This window comes from Ranitomeya variabilis, chromosome 1 (assembly GCF_051348905.1).
Source record: "Ranitomeya variabilis isolate aRanVar5 chromosome 1, aRanVar5.hap1, whole genome shotgun sequence".
Classification (NCBI taxonomy): Eukaryota; Metazoa; Chordata; class Amphibia; order Anura; family Dendrobatidae; genus Ranitomeya; species Ranitomeya variabilis.
The window spans coordinates 884,321,613-884,345,030 of NC_135232.1; the positions used below are offsets into that span (position 1 = coordinate 884,321,613).

General features: G+C 46.0%; 1 protein-coding gene across 1 annotated transcript; it reads left to right on the forward strand.

Moving 5' to 3' along the window:
• Window positions 1-21,467: 21,467 nt before the first annotated feature.
• Window positions 21,468-22,856, forward strand: LOC143775406 (uncharacterized). Its single transcript, XM_077263558.1, has 3 exons — window positions 21,468-21,742; window positions 22,006-22,165; window positions 22,243-22,856. Exons 1-3 carry the CDS (start codon window positions 21,709-21,711, stop codon window positions 22,556-22,558), a joined length of 510 nt encoding a protein of 169 aa, XP_077119673.1. The 5' UTR covers window positions 21,468-21,708; the 3' UTR covers window positions 22,559-22,856.
• Window positions 22,857-23,418: the final 562 nt, after the last annotated feature.

The window sequence follows — 23,418 nt, forward strand, 5'->3', positions numbered from 1 at the left end:
GTGGAAACCCCCCACAATTAACCCCATTTTGGAAACTAGACCCCCTAGGGAACTTATCTAGATGTGTCGTGAGCACTTTTATCCCCCAAGTGCTTCACAAAAGTTTATAACGCCCGGGCGTGAAAATAAAAAATCCTATTTTTTCCACAAACATGATGGTTTAGTCCCCAATTTTTTATTTTCTCAAGGGTAACAAGAGAAATTGGACCCCAACAGTTGTTGTCCAATTTGTCCTGAGTACGCTGATACCCCATATGTGGGGGGGAACCACTGTTTGGGCGCATCGCAGGGCTCAGAAGGAAAGGAGCGCCATTTGACATTTTCAATCTAAAATTGGTTGGACTTGAGATCGGACGCCATGTCGCGTTTGGCGAGCCCCTGATGTGCCTAAACAGTGGAACCCCCCCACAAGTAACCCCATTTTGGAAAATAGATCCCCTAGGGAACTTATCCAGATGTGTCATGAGCACTTTTATCCCCCAAGTGCTTCACAAAAGTTTATAACGCCCGGGCGTGAAAATAAAAAATCCTATTTTTTCCACAAACATGATGGTTTAGTCCCCAATTTTTTATTTTCTCAAGGGTAACAAGAGAAATTGGACCACAAAAGTTGTTGTCCAATTTGTCCTGAGTACGCTGATACCCAATATGTTGGGGGAACCACTGTTTGGGCGCATGGTAGGGCTCAGAAGGAAAGGAGCACCATTTGACATTTTCAATCTAAAATTGGCTGGAGTTGAGATCGGACGCCATGTCACGTTTGGCGAGCCCCTGATGTGCCTAAACAGTGGAAACCCCCACACAAGTGACCCCATTTTGAAAACTAGACCCCCTAAGGAACTTATCTAGGTGTGTTTTGAGCCCTTTTAACCCCCCAGTGCTTCACAGAAGTTTATAATGCCCGGGCGTGAAAAAAAATCCTATTTTTTCCCACAAAAATGATCATTTAGTCCCCAATTTTTAATTTTCTCAAGTGTAACAGGAGAAATTGGACGCCAAAAGTTGTTGTCCAATTTGTCCTGAGTACTCTGATACCCCACATGTGGGAGAAAACTACTGTTTGGGTACACTTTGGGGCTCAGAAGGGAAGTAGTGACGTTTTGAAAAGCAGACTTTGATGGAATGGTTCGCGGGCATCATGTTCAGTTTGCAGAGCCCCTGATGTGCCTGAACAGTAGAAATCCCCTAAAAGTGACCCCATTTTGGAAACTAGACCTAATTTGGAACTTATCTAGGTGTGTGGTGAGAATTTTGAACCCTCAAGTGTTTAACTTAAATTTATAACGCCCGGGCGTGAAAATAAAATATCCTATGTTTTCGTACAAAAATTATCATTTAGTCCCCAATTTTTAATTTTCCCAAGGGTAACAGGAGAAATTGGACACCAAAAGTTGTTGTCCAATTTGTCCTGAGAACGCTGATACCCCACATGTGGGAAAAAATACTGTTTGGGCACACGTGGTGGTTCGGTAGGGATGTGGTGACGTTTTGGAAAGCAGACTTTGATGGAATGGTCTGCAGGCGTCATGTTCCGTTTGCAGAGCCCCTGATGTGCCTAAACAGTAAAAAAAAAACACAAGTGACATTTTTTAAACTAGACCCCCAATGAACTTACATAGATGTGCCTCCTTTTTGGAACTAATCTACTGTTTCCTGTAAAGTAAATTAGTAGTGCATGGAGGTGTGGTACAATTTGAAGCAATCCTTCATACACAGGCAAGGTTTTTCGGGGCAGGTGTCGCATTGATAAATGGTGTCCTTGCGTATTCCCCTTTTGTAACACACTCGGCACCTTTTTTGCGACTTACCTCTTTTTCCAGTTTGCGGGACCTCCCCCGGGAAATGCTGACCTGGTACGATACGAGCACCTTCAGTTCCGGAAGTACTGGGGCCCGCTCCTTCCCTCGTGCCAGATATCAGGGCCTTAACCACTACCTCCTGGAACTGAAGGTACGACGTATCAGTGTGGCATGCACATCATGACAGCAGGAAAGCGTTGAGCATTGCCATTTGTATGATGTTCACAGACAGCTTTTTGTACCACACCTTGGCCTTTCTCAAAGCACTGTACGGTTGGAGGAGTTGATCAGACAGATCAACGCCGCCCATGTTTTTGTTGTACCCCAGTACACAGTCAGGTTTGCTAACCTGTGTAGAGGTACCCCGTACAGAGCTGAGGGCACTGCCATCACCGTGTATGGTGGTCAAGAAAAGGACATCCCTCTTGTCCTTGTACTTGACCACCAGCAGGTGGTCGCTACATTGGGCTCTGCTCTCACCTTTTCTGAGCATTTGCCCAAGTAGCGTCTTTGGGAGGCCTCTCTGATTTTTGCAGACAGTACCGCAGGCTGCGGTACCTCGCGCAGAGAGGGATTTGTAGAGTGGGATGCTGGAATAAAAGTTATCAGTGTAGAGGTGATAACCTTTATCCAGCAGTGGGTGCACCAAATCCCACAAAATTTTCCTACTCACTCCCAGGACAGGGGGACACTCAGGCGGTTCAATCCTGGTGTCCTTCTCTTCGTAGACTCTAAAGCTGTAGGTGTACCCTGAGGTACTCTCACACAGCTTGTAGAGTTTGATTCCGTACCTGGCCCTCTTGCTGGGCAGGTATTGACGGAATCTGAGCCGCCCCTTAAAATGAACCAAGGACTCATCCACGCAGATGTCCCTTTTGGGCACGTACACTTCACCAAACTTTTTGTTGAAGTGTTTGATGAGCGGCCGAACTTTGAACAGACGGTCAAAGTTTGGGGTCATCTCGTGCGGGACACTGTGCATTATCGGAATAATGCAGGAACTTATGGATGGCCTCAAAACGCGTTCGGACCATGACCATTCGGAACACTGGAGTGTTGTATAAAATATCAACACTCCAATATTGCCGAATTTCTGGCTTCTTCAGGAGCCCCATATGAAGCATCAGGCCCCAAAACTGCATCATTTCAACTGCGTCTACAGGAGACCAGTTAGAATATGATGAACCAGTGTTTTGTTCCAAAAATTGAAGAGCATACAAATTAGTTTGCTCCACCATGATGTTAACAAAATCCTCAGGGAAAAAGACTTTGAAAAAGTCTATTTCTGTGAGGCCGGTGGTGTCAAACCTGTTTCCTGATTCTGCTACAAAATCAGGAATCAGTGGCTCGTAATTTTCGGGGGGTGAGGTCCATACGGGGTCCAAAGAGGGGCGCGCTGGTTCAACTTCAGGAGTGGGCCCTGCCTCATCTTCATCTTCATGAATGATGGACACTGCTTCTGTCCTGCCGCATCTGAGTGGCGGTTCCGCAGGGCCGGAGGAGGAAGATGAGGAGTCGGAAGAGAATGAGGAAGAGGATGAGGAAGAATCAGAAAAATAAAGAAAAGTGGGATCCTCTCCCTCGCTATCAGTGTCGGAGGCAAGGAAAGAATATGCCTCCTCTGCTGAATAGCGCTGTTGGGACGAACGGGACGAGCGGGACAGTTTTTTGTGAGTATGGTGCTTGGGTGTACTTTATTGGTAACTATGTGTACGTGTGGGGGGGGGATAGTGTTTGGTGCAAACTATTCTGAAAAGAAAAAGCTAAAGGGAAAAAAAAGCAAATGGAGAGAAAAAAATACCTGTGAAAGGAAAAGTCTAAAACAGCAGGCCCTAGCTCTGATAAGTGAATCGCGTCACTTATCAAGTTTCGGCGGCTGCTGGGTGTGCGAACGGGGATGTGAAAAAAACAGCAGGCACGAGAGCTCTGATAAGTGAAAAAAAAATTGAAAAGGGAAGGCACAGATTAGACGCGGCGGCTGGGTGAGCGCACGGGGATGGGAAAAAAGAAAAGGGAAGGCACGGATTAGACGCGGCGGCTGGGGGAGGGCAAGAGGATGGGAAAAAAAAAAAGAAAAGGGATGGCACGGATTAGACGCGGTGGCTGGGGGAGCGCAAGGAGATGGGAAAAAAAAGAAAAGGGAAGACACGGATTAGATGCTGCGGCTGGGGGAGCGCAAGAGGATGGGAAAAAAAAAAAGAAAAGGGAAGGCACGGATTGGACGGGGCGGCTGGGGGAGGGCACGGAGATGGGGAAAAAAAAGAAAAGGCATGGATTAGACGCAGCGGCTGGGTGAGCACGCGGGGATGGGAAAAATAAAAGAAAAGGCACGGATTAGATGCAGCGGCTGGGTGAGCGCGGGGATGGGAAAAAAAAGAAAAGGGAAGGCACAGATTAGAGGCGTTGGCTAGGGGAGCGCAAGGGGATGGGGAAAAAAAGTGAGCACGAGTGTTGATAGGTGAACTGCATCACCAATCAATGCTCGGCGGCTGCTAAATTTGGGCATGGATATGGCACAAGGTGGGGGTGGAGGGGGGAAGGGGGGATGGGGGGGATGAAGAGAGATCGGGCCGGGATCGGGGTATCAACACTTACGGTTGTAGTCTCTCTTCTTTCTTCTCTCTTCTTTCTTCTGTCTTTCTTTTTTCTTTAGCAAGAATTGTTGTGTCACAGGTAGTGTTGAGCATTCCGATACCGCAAGTATCGGGTATCGGCCGATATTTGCGGTATCGGAATTCCGATACCGAGATCCGATACTTTTGTTGTATCGGGAATCGGTATCGGGATCGATATAATGTGTAAAATAAAGAATTAAAATAAAAAATATTGATATACTCACCTCTCCGGCGCAGCCTGCACCTTACCGAGGGAACCGGCAGCCTTCTTTGCTTAAAATGCGCGCGTTTAGTGCCTTCCGTGACGTCACGGCTTCTGATTGGTCGCGTGCCGCCCATGTGACCGCGACGTGACCAATCACAAGCCATGACATAATTCTCAGGTCCTAAATGCTTAGAATTAGGCATTTAGGACCTGAGAATTACGTCACGGCTTGTGATTGGTCGCGTCGCGGTCACATGGGCGGCACGCGACCAATCAGACGTAATTCTCAGGTCCTAAATGCCTAATTCTAGGCATTTAAGACCTGAGAATTACGTCACGGCTTGTGATTGGTCGCGTCGCTGTCACATGGGCGGCACGTGACCAATCAGAAGCCGTGACGTCACGGAAGGCACTAAACGCGCGCATTTTAAGCAAAGAAGGCTGCCGGTTCCCTCGGTAAGGTGCAGGCTGCGTCGGAGAGGTGAGTATATCAATATTTTTTATATTAATTCTTTATTTTACACATTAATATGGATCCCAGGGCCTGAAGGAGAGTTTCCTCTCCTTCAGACCCTGGGAACCATCAGGGATACCTTCCGATACTTGAGTCCCATTGACTTGTATTGGTATCGGGTATCGGTATCGGATCAGATCCGATACTTTGCCGGTATCGGCCGATACTTTCCGATACCGATACTTTCAAGTATCGGACGGTATCGCTCAACACTAGTCACAGGCTACTGTGGCACCACAAGTCTCAGCACAGGAGGGAATCTCTCGGCATGACCGCTCTGAAGGAATCCTCACCAAGTGTGAGGATTCCTTCAGAGCAGTTAGACAGGTCAGGGGCAGGTGAGACAGGTCACAGAACGGTCACACCGCTGCTGTGACCTGTGATTGAGCCTATGATCGGAGCTCACAGCTCCGATCATAGGCAGGTCGCCGGCAGGTCACCAACAGGTGACCAGCAGGTGACCGGCAGGTTACCATCAGGTCACAGCGCGGTCACACCCTGTGCCCTGTGAATGGCGCAATCGACGATCACATCGATCTCGCCATTCAGTAGCTGCAGGCTCCGGAGTATCATCAGCAGGCAGGGCACAGCAGGCAGGCTCCGGAGCAGGAAGTTGCAGGCAGGGCACAGCGCGGTAACACCGCCACTGTGCCCTGCGATTGGCGCGATCGATGTGATCGTCGATCGCACCAATCCGGGGGGTTTTGGCTGATGCCTAGCGTTGCCAGGCACCAGCCTAGGATCGGGTACATTGGCACTTGATCCTAGCCTGGGACCTCACTGTTTCAGCCAATCTGATTGGCTGAAACAATGAGAAAGGCTGCGATTGCCTGTTCAGAATTGAGCAGCCAATCACAGCGATCGGGAGGCCGGGGGGGTGGAGACAGGCCCTAGGATGCCGACACCATCTTCCTCTAGGTAAGATGGCGTCGGAATTTTAATGCGATCACTGCGACTTAAGTCGCAGTGTCGCATTAAAGGGCATGACGTACTATTCCGTCCTTGGGAAGTAGTGCCCACCCCACATGGACGGAATAGTATGTCTAATGACAGAAATGGGTTAATTATTAGCTAAGTACAGAAATATACAGCAGCAAAGCACTGATTATATATCTCACTGACATATTTCTATCTATTCTATTTATCTGCATCTATCTATTCTGACAGTTTGGGCTGCGAATTTACTGTACTTGGCTGATGAAATGTCGGGTTTCCTTTGAGATATGTATGTAAAAATCAGGCGGCACACTCATGGTCTTGTGCCTTGAGATTCTTTTCTCACGCCCAAGGGCAGGCTGGGCCATGGGCAGGGCGGTCCATCAGCAGCTATTTAGGGCCACCCAAATTGCTGCTTTAGTTGCCCTGCTCCTTTAACCCCTTTCTGACATCTGACGTACTATCCCGTCGAGGTGGGGTGGGCCCGTATGACCACCGACGGCATAGTACGTCATACGCGATCGGCCGCACTCACGGGAGGAGCGCGGCCGATCGCGGCCCGGGTGTCAGCTGCATATCGCAGCTGACATCCGGCACTATGTGCCAGGAGAGGTCACGGACCGCCCCCGGCACATTAACCCCCGGCACACCGCGATCAAACATGATCGCGGTGTACCGGCGGTATAGGGAAGCATCGCGCAGGGAGGGGGCTCCCTGCGGGCTTCCCTGAGACCCCCGCAGCAACGCGATGTAATCGCGTTGCTCCGAGGGTCTCCTACCTCCCTCCTTGCCGCAGGTCCTGGATCCAAGATGGCCGCGGCATCCGGGTCCTGCAGGGAGGGAGGTGGCTTACCGAGTGCCTGCTCAGAGCAGGCGCTGGTAAGCCTGCAGCCCTGCACAGCAGATCGCCGATCTGACAGAGTGCTGTGCACACTGTCAGATCACCGATCTGTAATGTCCCCCCCTGGGACAAAGTAAAAAAGTAAAAAAAAATTTTTTCCACATGTGTAAAAAAATAAATAAAAAATAAATTCCTAAATAAAGAAAAAAAAACAATATTATTCCCATAAACACATTTCTTTATCTAAATAAAAAAAAAACAATAAAAGTACACATATTTAGTATCGCCGCGTCCGTAACGACCCAACCTATAAAACTGTCCCACTAGTTAACCCCTTCAGTAAACACCGTGAGAAAAAAAAAAAAAAACGAGGCAAAAAACAACGCTTTATTACCATACCGCCAAACAAAAAGTGGAATAACACGCGATCAAAAATACAGATATAAATAACCATGGCACCGCTGAAAACGTCATCTTGTCCCGCAAAAAACGAGCCGCAATACAGCATCATCAGCAAAAAAATAAAAAAGTTATAGTCCTGAGAATAAAGCGATACCAAAATAATTATTTTTTCTATAAAACAGCTTTTATCGTAGAAAAGCGCCAAAACATAAAAAAATGATATAAATGAGGCATCGCTGTAATCGTACTGACCCGAAGAATAAAACTGCTTTATCAATTTTACCAAACGCGGAACGGTATAAACGCCTCCCCCAAAAGAAATTCATGAATAGCTGGTTTTTGATCATTCTGCCTCACAAAAATCGGAATAAAAAGCGATCAAAAAATGTCATGTGCCCGAACATGTTACCAATAAAAACGTCAACTCGTCCCGCAAAAAACAAGACCTCACATGTTTCTGTGGACTCAAACATGGAAAAATTATAGCTTTCAAAATGTGGTAACGCAAAAAATATTTTTTGCAATAAAAAGCGTCTTTCAGTGTGTGACGGCTTCCAATCATAAAAATCCGCTAAATAGCCCGCTATAAAAGTAAATCAAACCCCCCTTCATCACCCCCTTAGTTAGGGAAAAATAAAAAATTTAAAAAAATGTATTTATTTCCTTTTTCCCATTAGGGTTAGGGCTAGGGTTAGGGTTAGGGTTAGGGCTAGGGTTAGGGCTAGGGTTATTGCTAGGGTTAGGGTTAGGGCTAGGGTTAGGGCTAGGGTTATTGCTAGGGTTAGGGCTAGGGTTAGGGCTAGGGTTATTGCTAGGGCTAGGGCTAGGGCTAGGGTTATTGCTAGGGTTAGGGCTAGGGTTAGGGCTAGGGTTAGAGCTAGGGTTTGGGTTATTGCTAGGGTTAGAGCTAGGGTTAGGGCTAGGGTTAGGGCTAGGGTTAAGGCTACAGTTAGGGTTGGGGCTAAAGTTAGGGTTAGGGTTTGGATTACATTTACGGTTGGGAATAGGGTTGGGATTAGGGTTAGGGGTGTGTCAGGGTTAGGGGTTTGGTTAGGGTTACCGTTTGGATTAGGGTAAGGGGTGTGTTTGGATTAGGGTTTCAATTATAATTGGGGGGTTTCCACTGTTTAGGCACATCAGGGGCTCTCCAAACGGGACATGGCATCCGATCTCAATTCCAGACAATTCTGCATTGAAAAAGTAAAACAGTGCTCCTACCCTTCAGAGCTCTCCCGTGTACCCAAACAGGGGTTTACCCCAACATATGGGGTATCGGCGTACTCAGGACAAATTGGACAACATCTTTTGGGGACCAATTTCTCCTGTTACCCTTGGGACAAAACAAAACTGGGGGCTAAAAAATAAGTTTTGTGGGAAAAAAAAAGATTTTTTATTTTCACGGCTCTGCGTTGTAAACTGTAGTGAAACACTTGGGGGTTCAAAGTTTTCACAACACATCTAGATAAGTTCCTTGGGGGGTCTAATTTCCAATATGGGGTCACTTGTGGGGGGTTTCTACTGTTTAGGTACATCAGGGGCTCTGCAAATGCAACATGACGCCTGCAGACCAATCCATCTAAGTCTGCATTCCAAACGGCGCTCCTTCCCTTCCGAGCTCTGCCATGCGCCCAAACAGTGGTTTACCCCCACATATGGGGTATCAGCGTACACAGGACAAATTGGACAACAACTTTTGGGGTCCAATTTATCCTGTTACCCTTGTGAAAATACAAAACTGGGGGCTAAAAAATAATTTTTGTGAAAAAAAAATAATTTTTATTTTCACGGCTCTGCGTTATAAACTGCAGTGAAACACTTGGGGGTTCAAAGTTCTCACAACACATCTAGATAAGTTCCTTGGGAGGTCTAGTTCCAATTTGGGGTCACTTGTGGGGGGTTTCTACTGTTTGGGTACATCAGGGGCTCTGCAAATGCAACGTGATGCCTGCAGATCAATCCATTTAAGTCTGCATTCCAAATGGCGCTCCTTCCCTTCCGAGCTCTGTCATGCGCCCAAACAGTGGTTCCCCCCCACAAATGGGGTATCAGCGTACTCAGAACAAATTGGTCAACAACTTTTGGGGTCCAATTTATTATGTTACCCTTGTAAAAATACAAAGCTGGGGGCTAAAAAATCATTTCTGTGAAAAAAAAGAGGAATTTTTATTTTCACGGCTCTGCGTTATAAACTGTAGTGAAACACTTGGGGGTTCAAAGCTCTCAAAACACATCTAGATAAGTTCCTTAGGGGTCTACTTTCCAAAATGGTGTCACTTGTGGGGGGTTTTAATGTTTAGGCACATCAGGGGTTCTCCAAACGCAACATGGTGTCCCATCTTAATTCCAGTCAATTTTGCATTGAAAAGTAAAATAGCGCTCCTTCCCTTCCGAGCTCTGCTATGCGCCCAAACAGTGGTTTACCCCCACATATGGGGTATCGTCGTACTCAGGACAAATTGCACAACAACTTTTGTGGTCTAATTTCTTTTCTTACCCTTGGGAAAATAAAAAAATGGGGGCAAACAGATCATTTTTGTGAACAAATATGATTTTTTATTTTTACGGCTCTGCATTATAAACTTCTGTGAAGCACTTGGTGGGTCAAAGTGCTCAACACACATCTAGATAAGTTCCTTAAGGGGTCTACTTTCCAAAATCGTGTCACTTGTGGGGGGTTTCAATGTTTCGGCACATCAGGGGCTCTCCAAACGCAACATGGCGTCCCATCTCAATTCCAGTCAATTTTGCATTGAAAAGTAAAATAGCGCTCCTTCCCTTCCGAGCTCTGCTATGCACCCAAACAGTGGTTTACCCCCACATATGGGGTATCGTCGTACTCAGGACAAATTGCACAACAACTTTTGTGGTCTAATAGCTTCTCTTACCCTTGGGAAAATAAAAAAAATGGGGGTGAAAAGATCATTTTTGTGAAAAAATATGATTTTTTATTTTTACGGCTCTGCATTATAAACTTCTGTGAAGCACTTGTTGAGTCAAAGTGCTCACCACACATCTAGATAAGTTCCTTAGGGGGTTTACTTTCCAAAATGGTGTCAGTTGTGGGGGGTTTCAATGTTTAGGCACATCAGGGGCTCTCCAAACGCAACATGGCGTCCCATGTCAATTCCAGTCAATTTTGCATTGAAAAGTCAAATGGCGCTCCTTTCCTTCCGAGCTCTGCCATGCGCCCAAACAGTGGTTTACCCCCACATATGGGGTATTATCGTACTCAGGACAAATTGTACAACAACTTTTGGGGTCCATTTTCTCCTGTTACCCTTGGTAAAATAAAACAAATTGGAGCTGAAATAAATTTTGTGTAAATAAAAATGAACATTTAACTTTTTTTCAAACATTCCAAAAATTCCTGTGAAACACCTGAAGGGTTAATAAATTTCTTGAATGTGGTTTTGAGCACCTTGAGGGGTGCAGTTTTTAGAATGGTGTCACACTTGGGTATTTTCTGTCATATAGACCCCTCAAAATGACTTCAAATGAGATGTGGTCCCTGAAAAAAAATGGTGTTGTAAAAATGAGAAATTGCTGGTCAATTTTTAACCCTTATAACTAAATAATAAAAAAAAAATTGGTTCCAAAATTGTGCTGATGTAAAGTAGACATGTGGTAAATGTTACTTATTAAGTATTTTGCGTGACATATGTCTGTGATTTAAGGGCATAAAAATTCAAAATTGGAAAATTGCGAAATTTTCGCCAAATATCCGTTTTTTAACAAATAAACGCAAGTTATATCGAAGAAATTTTACCACTATCATGAAGTACAATATGTCATGAGAAAACAGTGTCAGAATCTCCAAGATCCGTTGAAGAGTTCCAGAGTTATAACCTCATAAATTGACAGTGGTCAGAATTGTAAAAATTGGCCTGGTCAGTAACGTGCAAACCACCCTTGGGGGTGAAGGGGTTAAATTCGGCAGCTAGGATGCGGGCATGTCCTAACAGGCAGTGCCTGGTGAGGAGGATTCACGGTCTCCTTTCCTTCGCTGCAGCCAGGACATGTGCGGTACTTGGAAATTTTACCACTATCATGAAGTACAATATGTCACGAGAAAACAGTGTCAGAATCTCCAAGATCCGTTGAAGAGTTCCAGAGTTATAACCTCATAAATTGACAGTGGTCAGAATTGTAAAAATTGGCCTGGTCAGTAACGTGCAAACCACCCTTGGGGGTGAAGGGGTTAAATTCGGCAGCTAGGATGCGGGCATGTCCTAACAGGCAGTGCCTGGTGAGGAGGATTCACGGTCTCCTTTCCTTCGCTGCAGCCAGGACATGTGCGGTACTTGGTGCTGCGTCCTGCTGCGCTGCCTTCAGGGCTTCTCTCCTGCTCCTGTGTTAGAGGCAGTACACTCCAACGTTCAATTGTATAAATGTTTGTAGCTTTGCGTCTGTGTGTGTAATAGTGTATTGTGGTGTGAGGATTAGTGTTGAGCATTCCGATGCTGCAAGTATCGGGTATCGGCCGATACTTGCTGTATCGGAATTCCGATACCGGGATTCCGATACTCTTGTGGTATCGGGTATCGGGTATCGCAACAACATTAATGTTAAAATGTGTAAAAGAGAGAATTAAAATAAAAAATATTGCTATACTCACCTGTCCGACGCAGCCGGGACTTCAGCGAGGGAACCGGCAGCGTTGTTTGTTTAAAATTCGCGCTATTACTTGGTTACGTGAATTCCCGGCTTGTGATTGGTCAGGTCGGCCACGTTGCCGGGACGCGGACCAATCACAGCAAGCCGTGACGAAATTACGTCACGGCTTGCTGTGATTGGTCCGCGTCCCGGCAATATGGCCGCCCTGACCAATCACAAGCCGTGACGTCACGGGAGGCTGGACACGCGCCCATTTTAAAATGAGCGCGTCCAGCCTCCCGGCTTGTGATTGGTTGACCGCGGCGCAACCAATCACAAGCCGTGACGTCACGGGAGGCTGGACACGCGCCCATTTTAAAATGAGCGCGTCCAGCCTCCCGGCTTGTGATTGGTTGACCGCGGCGCAACCAATCACAAGCCGTGACGTCACGGGAGGCTGGACACGCGCCCATTTTAAAATGAGCGCGTCCAGCCTCCCGGCTTGTGATTGGTTGACCGCGGCGCAACCAATCACAAGCCGTGACGTCACGGGAGGCTGGACACGCGCCCATTTTAAAATGAGCGCGTGTCCAGCCTCCCGTGACGTCACGGCTTGTGATTGGTCAGGGCGGCCATATTGCCGGGACGCGGACCAATCACAGCAAGCCGTGACGTAATTTCGTCACGGCTTGCTGTGATTGGTCCGCGTCCCGGCAACATGGCCGACCTGACCAATCACAAGCCGGGAATTCACGTAACCAAGTAATAGCGCGAATTTTAAACAAACAACGCTGCCGGTTCCCTCGCTGAAGTCCCGGCTGCGTCGGACAGGTGAGTATAGCGATATTTTTTATTTTAATTCTTTCTTTTACACATTTATATGATTCCCAGGGCCTGAAGGAGAGTTTCCTCTCCTTCAGACCCTGGGAACCATCAGGAATACCGTCCGATACATGAGTCCCATTGACTTGTATTGGTATCGGGTATCGGTATCGGATTGGATCCGATACTTTGCCGGTATCGGCCGATACTTTCCGATACCGATACTTTCAAGTATCGGACGGTATCGCTCAACACTAGTGAGGATACGTGTGGTTAGAACAGTTTGGGTGTAAAATCCTATTCTGATATTTGGGGCATATTTACTAAGTCTGTAAGGACTGTCACATTTCTGCATTACAGAATTCCATTTGTGTTTTCTCTTTTAGGAACAGACAGCAGGAATTAATGCACAAAATCTATCTGTTGTGCCTCAGTCACATGCCCATGTTTAAACACATACGTAAAAAAGTGGTACCGATGTCATTGGTGTTTTGGATCAGTGTCAACAGTATATGATCCGTGTGACTTATTTTTACCATCAGTGCCATCAATGTTTTTCATGAATAGATATAGAAACATGGGCGGACATACCACCGGTTCAACCGGTGCGGCTTTACTGGGGCTCGGAGGCCCCTGCAGGCAGGGCCGGTGTTAGGGGCAGGCAGCTGCCTAGGGCCCCTGCTCCCCCAGGAGCCCCCAGAAAGCAGCAAATCACGCAGCTTCTATGGGACCCCTGTGAGGTAAAAGGGCCGCCTGCCCCCAGCGCCGACTCCCCCGCCGCATTGATTGAACTATACCGGCGTCTGCCGGTACAGTTCAAACCAATGATGGAGGGGAGAGCATCAGCAGATGCTCTCTCACCCATCATTCCCCTCTCTGCCTCTGACACTGCACGCACTCACTGTGTGCCAGGCAGACAGGAGCAGGGAGCAGCACGGGCACGAGGAGAGGTGAGAAGTGTATTTTTTGTGTGTTTTTTTACTATAACAGTGAATACAGGACTGTGAGGCCATTCTCGGGAAGGGGGGAGATGCGGGATGTGCTGTATACTATGCGGCCTGTACTATATACTACGCGGGCTGTGTTATATACTACGTGGGCTGTGATGTATACTACATGAGCTGTGCTATATACTACGTGGGCTGTGCTGTAACTATGCGGGCTATGCTGTATACTACGCGGGCTGTGTTGTATACTATGCGGGCTGCGCTGTATACTACATGGGCTGTGCTGTACAGTACGCGAGCTGTGTTGTATACTACGAGAGCTGTGCTGTATACTACACGGGCTGTGCTTTATACTACGTGGGGTGTGCTGTATACTTTGCGGGCTGTGCTGTATAGTACTAGAGCTGTGCTGTATACTACTCGGGCTGTGCTGTATACTATGCAGGCTGTGCTGTATACTACGCGGGCTGTGCTATATACTATGCGGACTGTGCTATATACTACGCGGGCTGTGCTATTTACTACACGGGCTGTGCTATATACTACTGTGCTATATACTATGTGGGCTGTGCTGTATACTACGCGGGCTGTGCTGTATACTATGTGGGCTGTGCTGTATACTACGCGGGCTGTGCTGTATACTATGAGAGCTGTACTGTATACTATGAGGGCTGTGCTTTCTACTATGAGGCTGAGCTGTAAACTCTGCAGGCTGTGCTGTATACTACGCGAGCTGTGCTGTATAGTACTAGAGCTGTGCTTTACTGTATACTATGCGGGCTGTGCTGTATACTACGCAGGCTGTGCTGTATACTACTCGGGCTGTGCTGTATACTATGCGGGCTGTGCTGTATACTATGTGGGATGTGTACTATGTGGGCTGTGCTATATACTATGCGGGCTGTGCTGTATACTATGAGAGCTGTACTGTATACTATGAGGGCTGTGCTTTCTACTATGAGGCTGAGCTGTAAACTCTGCAGGCTGTGCTGTATACTACGCGAGCTGTGCTGTATAGTACTAGAGCTGTGCTTTACTGTATACTATGCGGGCTGTGCTGAATACTACGCAGGCTGTGCTGTATACTACTCGGGCTGTGCTGTATACTATGCGGGCTGTGCTGTATACTACGCGGGCTGTGCTATATACTACGTGGACTGTGCTATATACTATGTGGGCTGTGCTATTTACTACGCGGGCTGTGCTATATACTACTGTGCTATATACTATGTGGGCTGTGCTATATACTATGTGGGCTGTGCTATATACTATGTGGGCTGTGCTGTATACTACGCGGGCTGTGCTGTATACTACGTGGGCTGTGCTATATACTATGCCGGCTGTGTTGTATACTATGCGAGCTGTGCTGTATACTATGCGGGCTGTGTTATATACTATGCGGGCTGTGCTATATACTATGCGGGCTGTGCTATATACTATGCGGGCTGTGTTATATACTATGTGGGCTGTGTTATATACTATGGGGGTATATTATATTCTATGGGGAGGCTGTGTTATATACTATGTGGCTGTGTTATATACTATTGGGGGTATGTTATATTCTATGGGGAGGCTGTGTTATATACTATGGGGGTCTGCATTATATTCTATGGTTGCTACATTATATACTATGGGGTGGTGGGCTGTATTATATTCTATGGGGGCTACATTATATTATATGGGGGCTGTATTAGATTTTATGAGGGAGGATTGCATCATACTCTTTGAAGGGACCACATTATATTCTATGGGGAGGTGGGCTGTATTATATTCTATTAGGGGCTACATTATATTCTATGGGGGCTGTATTATATTTATATTCTATGAGGGGTGATTGCATCATACTCTATGAGGGGGCTACATTATACTATATGAGGGGCCTGCATTATATGCTATGGGGTGGTTGCATTGTACTCTGTGAGGTGGCTGCATTATACTACTATATGTGTGCTGCATTATACTGTGTCGAGGACTATGGGGGAATACATTATACTATATGAAGAACTATGGGGTGTATTACATTATGGGAAGTGAATTGTACTACATGGATGACTATGGTGGTGAATTATACTATATGGAGCACTATGAGGAGTGTATTATACTATCTGGAGGACTATGGCAAGTGTATAATACTATATTGAGAACTGGGGAGTGTGTTATACTATATGGAGGACTATGGGGCACATTATATTTTATGGAGGACTATGGGGTGTGCATTTTACAATATGGAGGACTGTGGTGCACATTTTACTATGTGAAGGCCTATGGGGTGTATTATACTAAACAAGCAAAATGCTGTATATACATCGAGTGATTGGATTGTTTATGCCGGAACAGAAATCATTGTTCTCAGCAGCACATTGCCGGTGTAAACTGTAGATGTGCTGCTGATAACATGATACTACATGGTGATCTGTTAGTGATCTATTAGTGATCATTTAGTTCCCATCATTCTTTCTCAGGAGGTGGAAAGAGGCCGGGAAACAAGCATTGAACGATTTCAATATTGTGGATCACACTCATTTAGCGGACTGAACTGAGCGCATGTAAATACAACCAAAATGCTTCTGTGTTATGTGCAATATGTTAGCATTTGAGGCCCCATTTTAATCTTTGCATAGGGCCCCACTTTGCCTAATACCAGCCCTGCCTGCAGGGCGGTTAATAATGAGGGCAATCTGGCCAGTTTATCCGGCCCCGAGGCTCTGGGGGCCCCTGGCCAGATTGCCCTCATGTGCGGCGGGCAGGGAGCTGCAGAGAATGGATCCACCATGCTTCTTCCCAGTGCTTCCTGTCACACAGCTGCGGCTGAATGACATCATCATTCAGCGCTGCAGCTGTACGAGACAGGAAGCTGCCGGCAATGGTGCGGCTTCAGGATACCGGCTCAGTGGTGAGGTGCGTGTCCAGAGAGGTGAATGGTGCTGTGTGTATGTGTGTGTGTGTGTGTGTGTGTGTGTGTGTGTGTGCATAGAGGTGAATGGTGCTGTGTGTGTCTGTGTGTGTGGAGGAGAGGGCAATGATGGGAGTGATGGGGCAAAAGGCAATGATTGGGTTGATGGAGAGGGCAATGATAGGGGTGGTGGGGGAGGAGGAAATGATGGAGGTGGTGGAATGGGTAATGATGGGGTGGTGGGGGAGAAGGCAACGATGGTGGCAGTGGAAAGGACAATGGTGAGGAGAAGGCAATGATGGAGGTGGTGGAATGGGCAATAATGGGGTGGTGGGGAGAAAGCAATAATGGAGGTGGTGAAGAGGGCAATCATGGGGGTGGGGGAGATGGCAATAATGGGATGTGGGGGATTTATAATGGATTTAAGAACAGGGGGAGGTGGAGGAAGACGTTATTATCGATTATTATGTCTAACACAGTCCCTTAGTATAAAATGTACTCACTTATGTATAGCACAGTCCCTTAGCTTTGTCGCCTTAAAAGGAGGGAGGCCCAGACACATTTCCTGCACAGGGGCCCAAAGCTGCCTGTGTCCACCCCTGTATAGAAATATATGACAAAGCTTCTCCTATCATTTGCAATGTTACAGTATGTAAGTACAGCACATGGAGTGCACATTGATTCCATCCGTGATCCATGTGCTGGATGTGTTTATCACGGATTCATAGACTTGCATTGGTGCTTTTCATCCATGATGCCAGAAAAATACAGACATGTTTCCTTGAGTTTTGCATAGACACACAGTATGTAAAAAAAATACAGAGACATGTGAATAGCACCATAGATTATAATGGATACATATGTTACGTGCCACTGAATGATTTCTGAATGAGGAATAAGTTTTTATTCATGCACTAGAAAAACAGACTGAGTTTCATCATTGATTTTTATCTGTCACCATAGTTTTCTCCACCTTGTCCAATTTATCAGTAAGTGAAAAACAGACAGTACATGGATGGCAGCCGAGTTCTGTCTGATTTTTTTTTTTCCGCTCATCCACAGATTTGTATTGCTAATTTTGATGTGACGCTCATCTCTTTTTTATATTATACTAATTACTAATAGTTAAGTTTTACTTTAAACATTATTGACATAATACTTTGGTTGATGATTAGTTTTTTTGTGGCATTTTTATATATTGCTTACGTTGAAAAAATATTCTAGATATATGGTGGGTTTCTTGTCCGGGACTATCATTAGGGATCCACTGATTTGAGAACTCTGTTTAATAATCTCACAATTTGTTATAAGTAGTGTTGAGCGATACCGTCCGATACTTGAAAGTATCGGTATCGGAAAGTATCGGCCGATACCGGCAAAGTATCGGATCCAATCCGATACCGATACCCGATACCAATACAAGTCAATGGGACTCAAGTATCGGACGGTATTCCTGATGGTTCCCAGGGTCTGAAGGAGAGGAAACTCTCCTTCAGACCCTGGGATCCATATAAATGTGTAAAATAAAGAATTAAAATAAAAAATATTGCTATACTCACCTGTCCGACGCAGCCTGGACCTCAGCGAGGGAACCGGCAGCGTTGTTTGTTTAAAATTCGCGCTTTTACTTGGTTACGTGAAGTCCCGGCTTGTGATTGGTCAGGGCGGCCATGTTGCCGGGACGCGGACCAATCACAGCAAGCCGTGACGAAATTACGTCACGGCTTGCTGTGATTGGTCCGCGTCCCGGCAACATGGCCGCCATTAACCAATCACAAGCCGTGACGTCATGGGAGGCTGGACACGCGCGCATTTTAAAATGGGCGCGTGTCCAGCCTCCCGTGACGTCCCGGCTTGTGATTGGTTGCGGCGCGGTCAACCAATCACAAGCCGGGAGGCTGGACACGCGCGCATTTTAAAATGCGTTTTAAAATGCGCGCGTGTCCAAATTGTACACTTATTTATATGTATACAGAAGTATGATGTTTTCAACCCTGTAGTTTGGCTTAGCTTGGCACTTTTTGATGTATTGCGAGGCTCAGGTCTTGATTGTGAGCTTGGTACACACTTGTGATTGGTTGACCGCGCCGCAACCAATCACAAGCCGGGACGTCACGGGAGGCTGGACACGCGCCCATTTTAAAATGCGCGCGTGTCCAGCCTCCCGGCTTGTGATTGGTTGACCGCGCCGCAACCAATCACAAGCCGGGACGTCACGGGAGGCTGGACACGCGCCCATTTTAAAATGCGCGCGTGTCCAGCCTCCCGGCTTGTGATTGGTTGACCGCGCCGCAACCAATCACAAGCCGGGACGTCACGGGAGGCTGGACACGCGCCCATTTTAAAATGCGCGCGTGTCCAGCCTCCCATGACGTCCCGGCTTGTGATTGGTTGCATCGCGGTCAACCAATCACAAGCCGGGAGGCTGGACGCGCGCATTTTAAAATGTGCGCGTGTCCAGCCTCCCGTGACGTCACGGCTTGTGATTGGTTGCATCGCGGTCAACCAATCACAAGCCGGGAGGCTGGACGCGCGCATTTTAAAATGTGCGCGTGTCCAGCCTCCCGTGACGTCACGGCTTGTGATTGGTCGCGGCGGCCATGTTGCCGGGACGCGGACCAATCACAGCAAGCCGTGACGTAATTTCAGGTCCTGCAGGATTTTAAAATTACGTTCCGGCGTTGTGATTGGTCCGCGTCCCGGCAACATGGCCGCCGCGACCAATCACAAGCCGGGACGTCACGGGAGGCTGGACACGCGCGCATTTTAAAATGTGCGCGTGTCCAGCCTCCCATGACGTCCCGGCTTGTGATTGGTTACGTCGCCCATGTGACCACGACGCGCCCAATCACAACGCCGGAACGTAATTTTAAAATCCTGCAAGGACCTGAAATTACGTCACGGCTTGCTGTGATTGGTCCGCGTCCCGGCAACATGGCCGCCGCAACCAATCACAAGCCGGGACTTCACGTAACCAAGTAAACGCGTGAATTTTAAACAAACAACGCTGCCGGTTCCCTCGCTGAGGTCCGGGCTGCGTCGGAGAGGTGAGTATAGCAATATTTTTTATTTTAATTCTCTCTTTTACACATTATTACATTAATGTTGTTTCGATACCCGATACCCGATACCACAAAAGTATCGGATCTCGGTATCGGAATTCCGATACAGCAAGTATCGGCCGATACCCGATACTTGCAGTATCGGAATGCTCAACACTAGTTATAAGGATAATATAAAATCTTGGTGGGAAACGCAATCACTGGAAAATTACATAAAAAATAAGATAGTGCCCAGGGGCCTAAGGATCTCTATTACACCAGAACAAAGTGCTACAACCACAGATCTCCTTAAGAGGTGGGATGTTGAACTAAATGAAATTTCTTTGAGGTTCATGACTATTTTGCTAGAGGAAGAAAATAAAACCTTAGAGACAACCTCAAAGAAAGTGGAAGATCTAGTGGAGGATGTCCTTAAGGGCTCATACTCACTTGCGAGAAACTCGGATGAGTCTCGCACTTCAATACCCGACACTGCGCCCAGCACTCAGATCGGAGTGTGCGGCTGCATAGCAATACAAGCAGCCGCACGCTCCACTCCTGAGTGCCAGGTGCAGTGCCGGGTATTGAAGTGCAAGACTCATCCAAGTTTCCCGCAGGTGAGTATGAGCCCTTAGTATAAGGCTGGGTTCACATTGCGCTAGGTGTGTCCGTCTAATGGACTCGTTTTTAAGTAGTAAAAACGCAATGTAACGCACATACTAACGCGCCCATAGACTTGCATTGTGTAACGCATCGTGACGCATCCCTAAATTGGTATGCGTTTGTCACATAACGTTTTTTTTCTGACGGACCTTCAACGCGGCTTGCAGCGTTCTCGGGTCCGGTCAAGCTAACGCACTACTAACGGAAGCGTTCATTCTGCCATAGAAGGCTATGGCAAACGCAGTCAGACGCAAATCATGAAAAATTTCCAAATAGGACCACACGTTTTAATAGCGTTTGAGGGTGGTCACATGTGTCATGTGACAGGAAATGTGATTTCGGCCATTAAAGGAGGAATATACCACCCACACATTTAGGTCTACTGCACGTGACAGAGTGTTGCAATAGCTCTCCTGAAATGTAAGTACATTTCTATATATATATCTCAGTATACATCATGGGAGTCTGTAATGTCCGTCGGATGTGTGTGTACTAAACATGTATTGCTTTGTTGCACACAGATGTCGGATACAGATGTCAGCAGCAGCAGCGTGTCTGCGATTTTTTCGTCACAGTCAGTAGGCTTGCACTTTAAAAAACCACTATAATGTTGTGTGAAACTCCATTGTATTGAGCTAGGCATAATAACAATCCTGTTTATTGTTTTATTGTGAATAGGAGTCTTCTGAGCCCGAGGCTGCTAGACCACTCCCCAAAAAACATGCTAAAAGCACAAAGGTACATAGCACACATGTTGAATTTTTCAGGCATAAATTTATTGATCCAATGAATGTTAACATAATTTAATGTTAAAATATTTTTTTTTACATTTTACATACACAATAGGTTGTGGCACACGGAGGACACAAAAGAAAGAAGGTCCCTAGCCGTCTGTCGTCGCCACAACTGCCAGTGGTAAATATCAAATTAGAAATATTCTATCCAATATTTATCAACAATCTATCTATTCACTTTCTATCTACTATACCTATAAACTATCTATCAACTATCTATCGCTCCATCTATTTGTCTATCTATATCTATGTATCTATCTATCTATCTATCTATATCTATGTATCTATCTATTTATCTATCTATCAATATCTATGTATCTATCTATCTATGTATCTATCTATCTATATCTATGTATCTATATATTTATATCTATGTATCTATCTATCTCTGTATATATGAATATGGCCATCCAGTGAAATTGACACTATCAACATAACTTTTTGTGTTTACATAGTCCAAGTCAGCGGCCAAAAAAAAAGGATTGTCGTTGACGAAGAGCCATTGACTATCCACAACGAGACACTGATCAACCTTGTGGAAGCCAACCCCTCCATATGGGACCAGAGCGACAGCTCCCACCATGACATCGTGAAGAACCGGAAGTTGTGGGATCAAATAATCTGTCACTTTGATCCCCGATACATGGAGAAGTCGACAACCTCAAAGAAAAAAATTGGTAAATATTGGTGATGTAACTTCGGAAAATGTTAAAAAAAAAAAAAAAATCTATCCTATCAACCTATCCACTTGTTGTCTATCTCTCAATTATCAACTATCTGTACACTATATATCTATCTATCTATTTCTAAACTATTTCTTAACTATCTATCTACTATTTATATATCAACTATCCTAGCAAACTATGAAAAATGTTTCCTATATCTTAAAACTATCTATCTACTATTTTTATATATATATATATTTTTTTTAAATTGAAAGCCGATGCTGTCCATACCCGTTGGAAGTCCATCCGCGATCGCTTTGTCCGTGACTACCGGAACAGTCAGAATGCACCAAGCGGATCCAGTGGTAAACGGGTGACCCCGTATGTGCATTACGACCAACTGCTCTTTCTTCAAAAAACATTGTCTCAGCGCTCGTAAGTACAAATAGGTCTGTGTGTGAGACAAAATTGTTTAAAGGAAACTAATTTACTTTTTTTTTTTTGGGTTACAGCACGATATGCAGTACCGCTGCTCCTAGACCGACAGAGGAACTGGAGCCTTCTCCAGTGGAACCAACGCAACCTGAAGATGTGTCTGGCATCAGCAAGCCACGATCTGCGGATAGAAGCACTGTTGCTGCAGGTGTGAATGCCCGGTTGCAATCACAGCGTGGGCGCAAGCGAGCATCACAAAAAGATGAAGCTGATGCAATTATCGTGGATGGACTCCAACGGGTAGAGGACATGTGTCGCAGTGAGCTCAAAGACCTGAGGCGAGAAATTAACGAGCTGCAAGCACGCGAGTCTGTATACTCTGCTAATGAGTAGAAGCTACTTTTCTTATCCTATGTGCCTGTAGCACAAAATATCCCGGCACATAGAAACCTTATGTTTAGACAAAGACTGAACGAGCTTCTAGAGGAATTTGTGGGCCCCCAGGAACCCGCTCCATCGGGAACAAGAAGAAAGGACATGCCGGCCTACAACCCTCAATATAGAGGCCGTGGTGAAACGAGCGTGGAACCTCATAGACAATGTAGCAGTCCATCATATAGTTGGGCAGACAATACGCCCGTGCAGTACCAAAGTCTTTAGTACAGTTCAGTGTCCCCAGCCAGGTGCAATTACCGCGTTGCAAGTTTTCTTTTTTTTTTGTTACGTTTTTTGTTGTGAATTTCTATTTTCCTTTTTTTTCATCCCTATGGGATATCATATGTTAAACCTGTGTACCAACAGTTTGTTGGAAAAATCCATAAACATGTAAACTGTTTCAAATTTCAGAATCTTGGATGACTTTACTTTTAACACAACATAACTTTATACATGACATAAGGTAACTTTTTACACGACATCAGGTTAAACAACATAACTTTTTACACGACATCAGGAAGACTTTACAATATTTTCACACATATCTGTCTTGCCATGGAACATGGCCTTCATGTGTGAAGTAATGTGCAAATTGATCACGAATCCTCATTGTTTGTGCTGTTGACCGAACTGCATTCGATTCAATGCTACTGAGGTTCGACTCACAATCATCGGGGTCTACCACCTGGGTTTCATGTCTCGCCACAAAATTATGCAGACAGATGCATGCCTTCACAACACGGTCCACATTTTCTGGTTGCAGTTGCATGCAGGTTAGTAAAATCCGCCATTTTAATGTCAAAATCCCAAAGGCACAC

Bases quoted from the DNA above. Each gene is read 5' to 3' on its own strand.
- LOC143775406 (XM_077263558.1), top strand. From the start codon at position 21,709: ATGGAGAAGTCGACAACCTCAAAGAAAAAAATTG. The intron at 21,743-22,005 runs GTAAATATTGGT...TTAAATTGAAAG, and splicing joins AACCTCAAAGAAAAAAATTG to CCGATGCTGTCCATACCCGT. The intron at 22,166-22,242 runs GTAAGTACAAAT...TTTGGGTTACAG, and splicing joins AAAACATTGTCTCAGCGCTC to CACGATATGCAGTACCGCTG.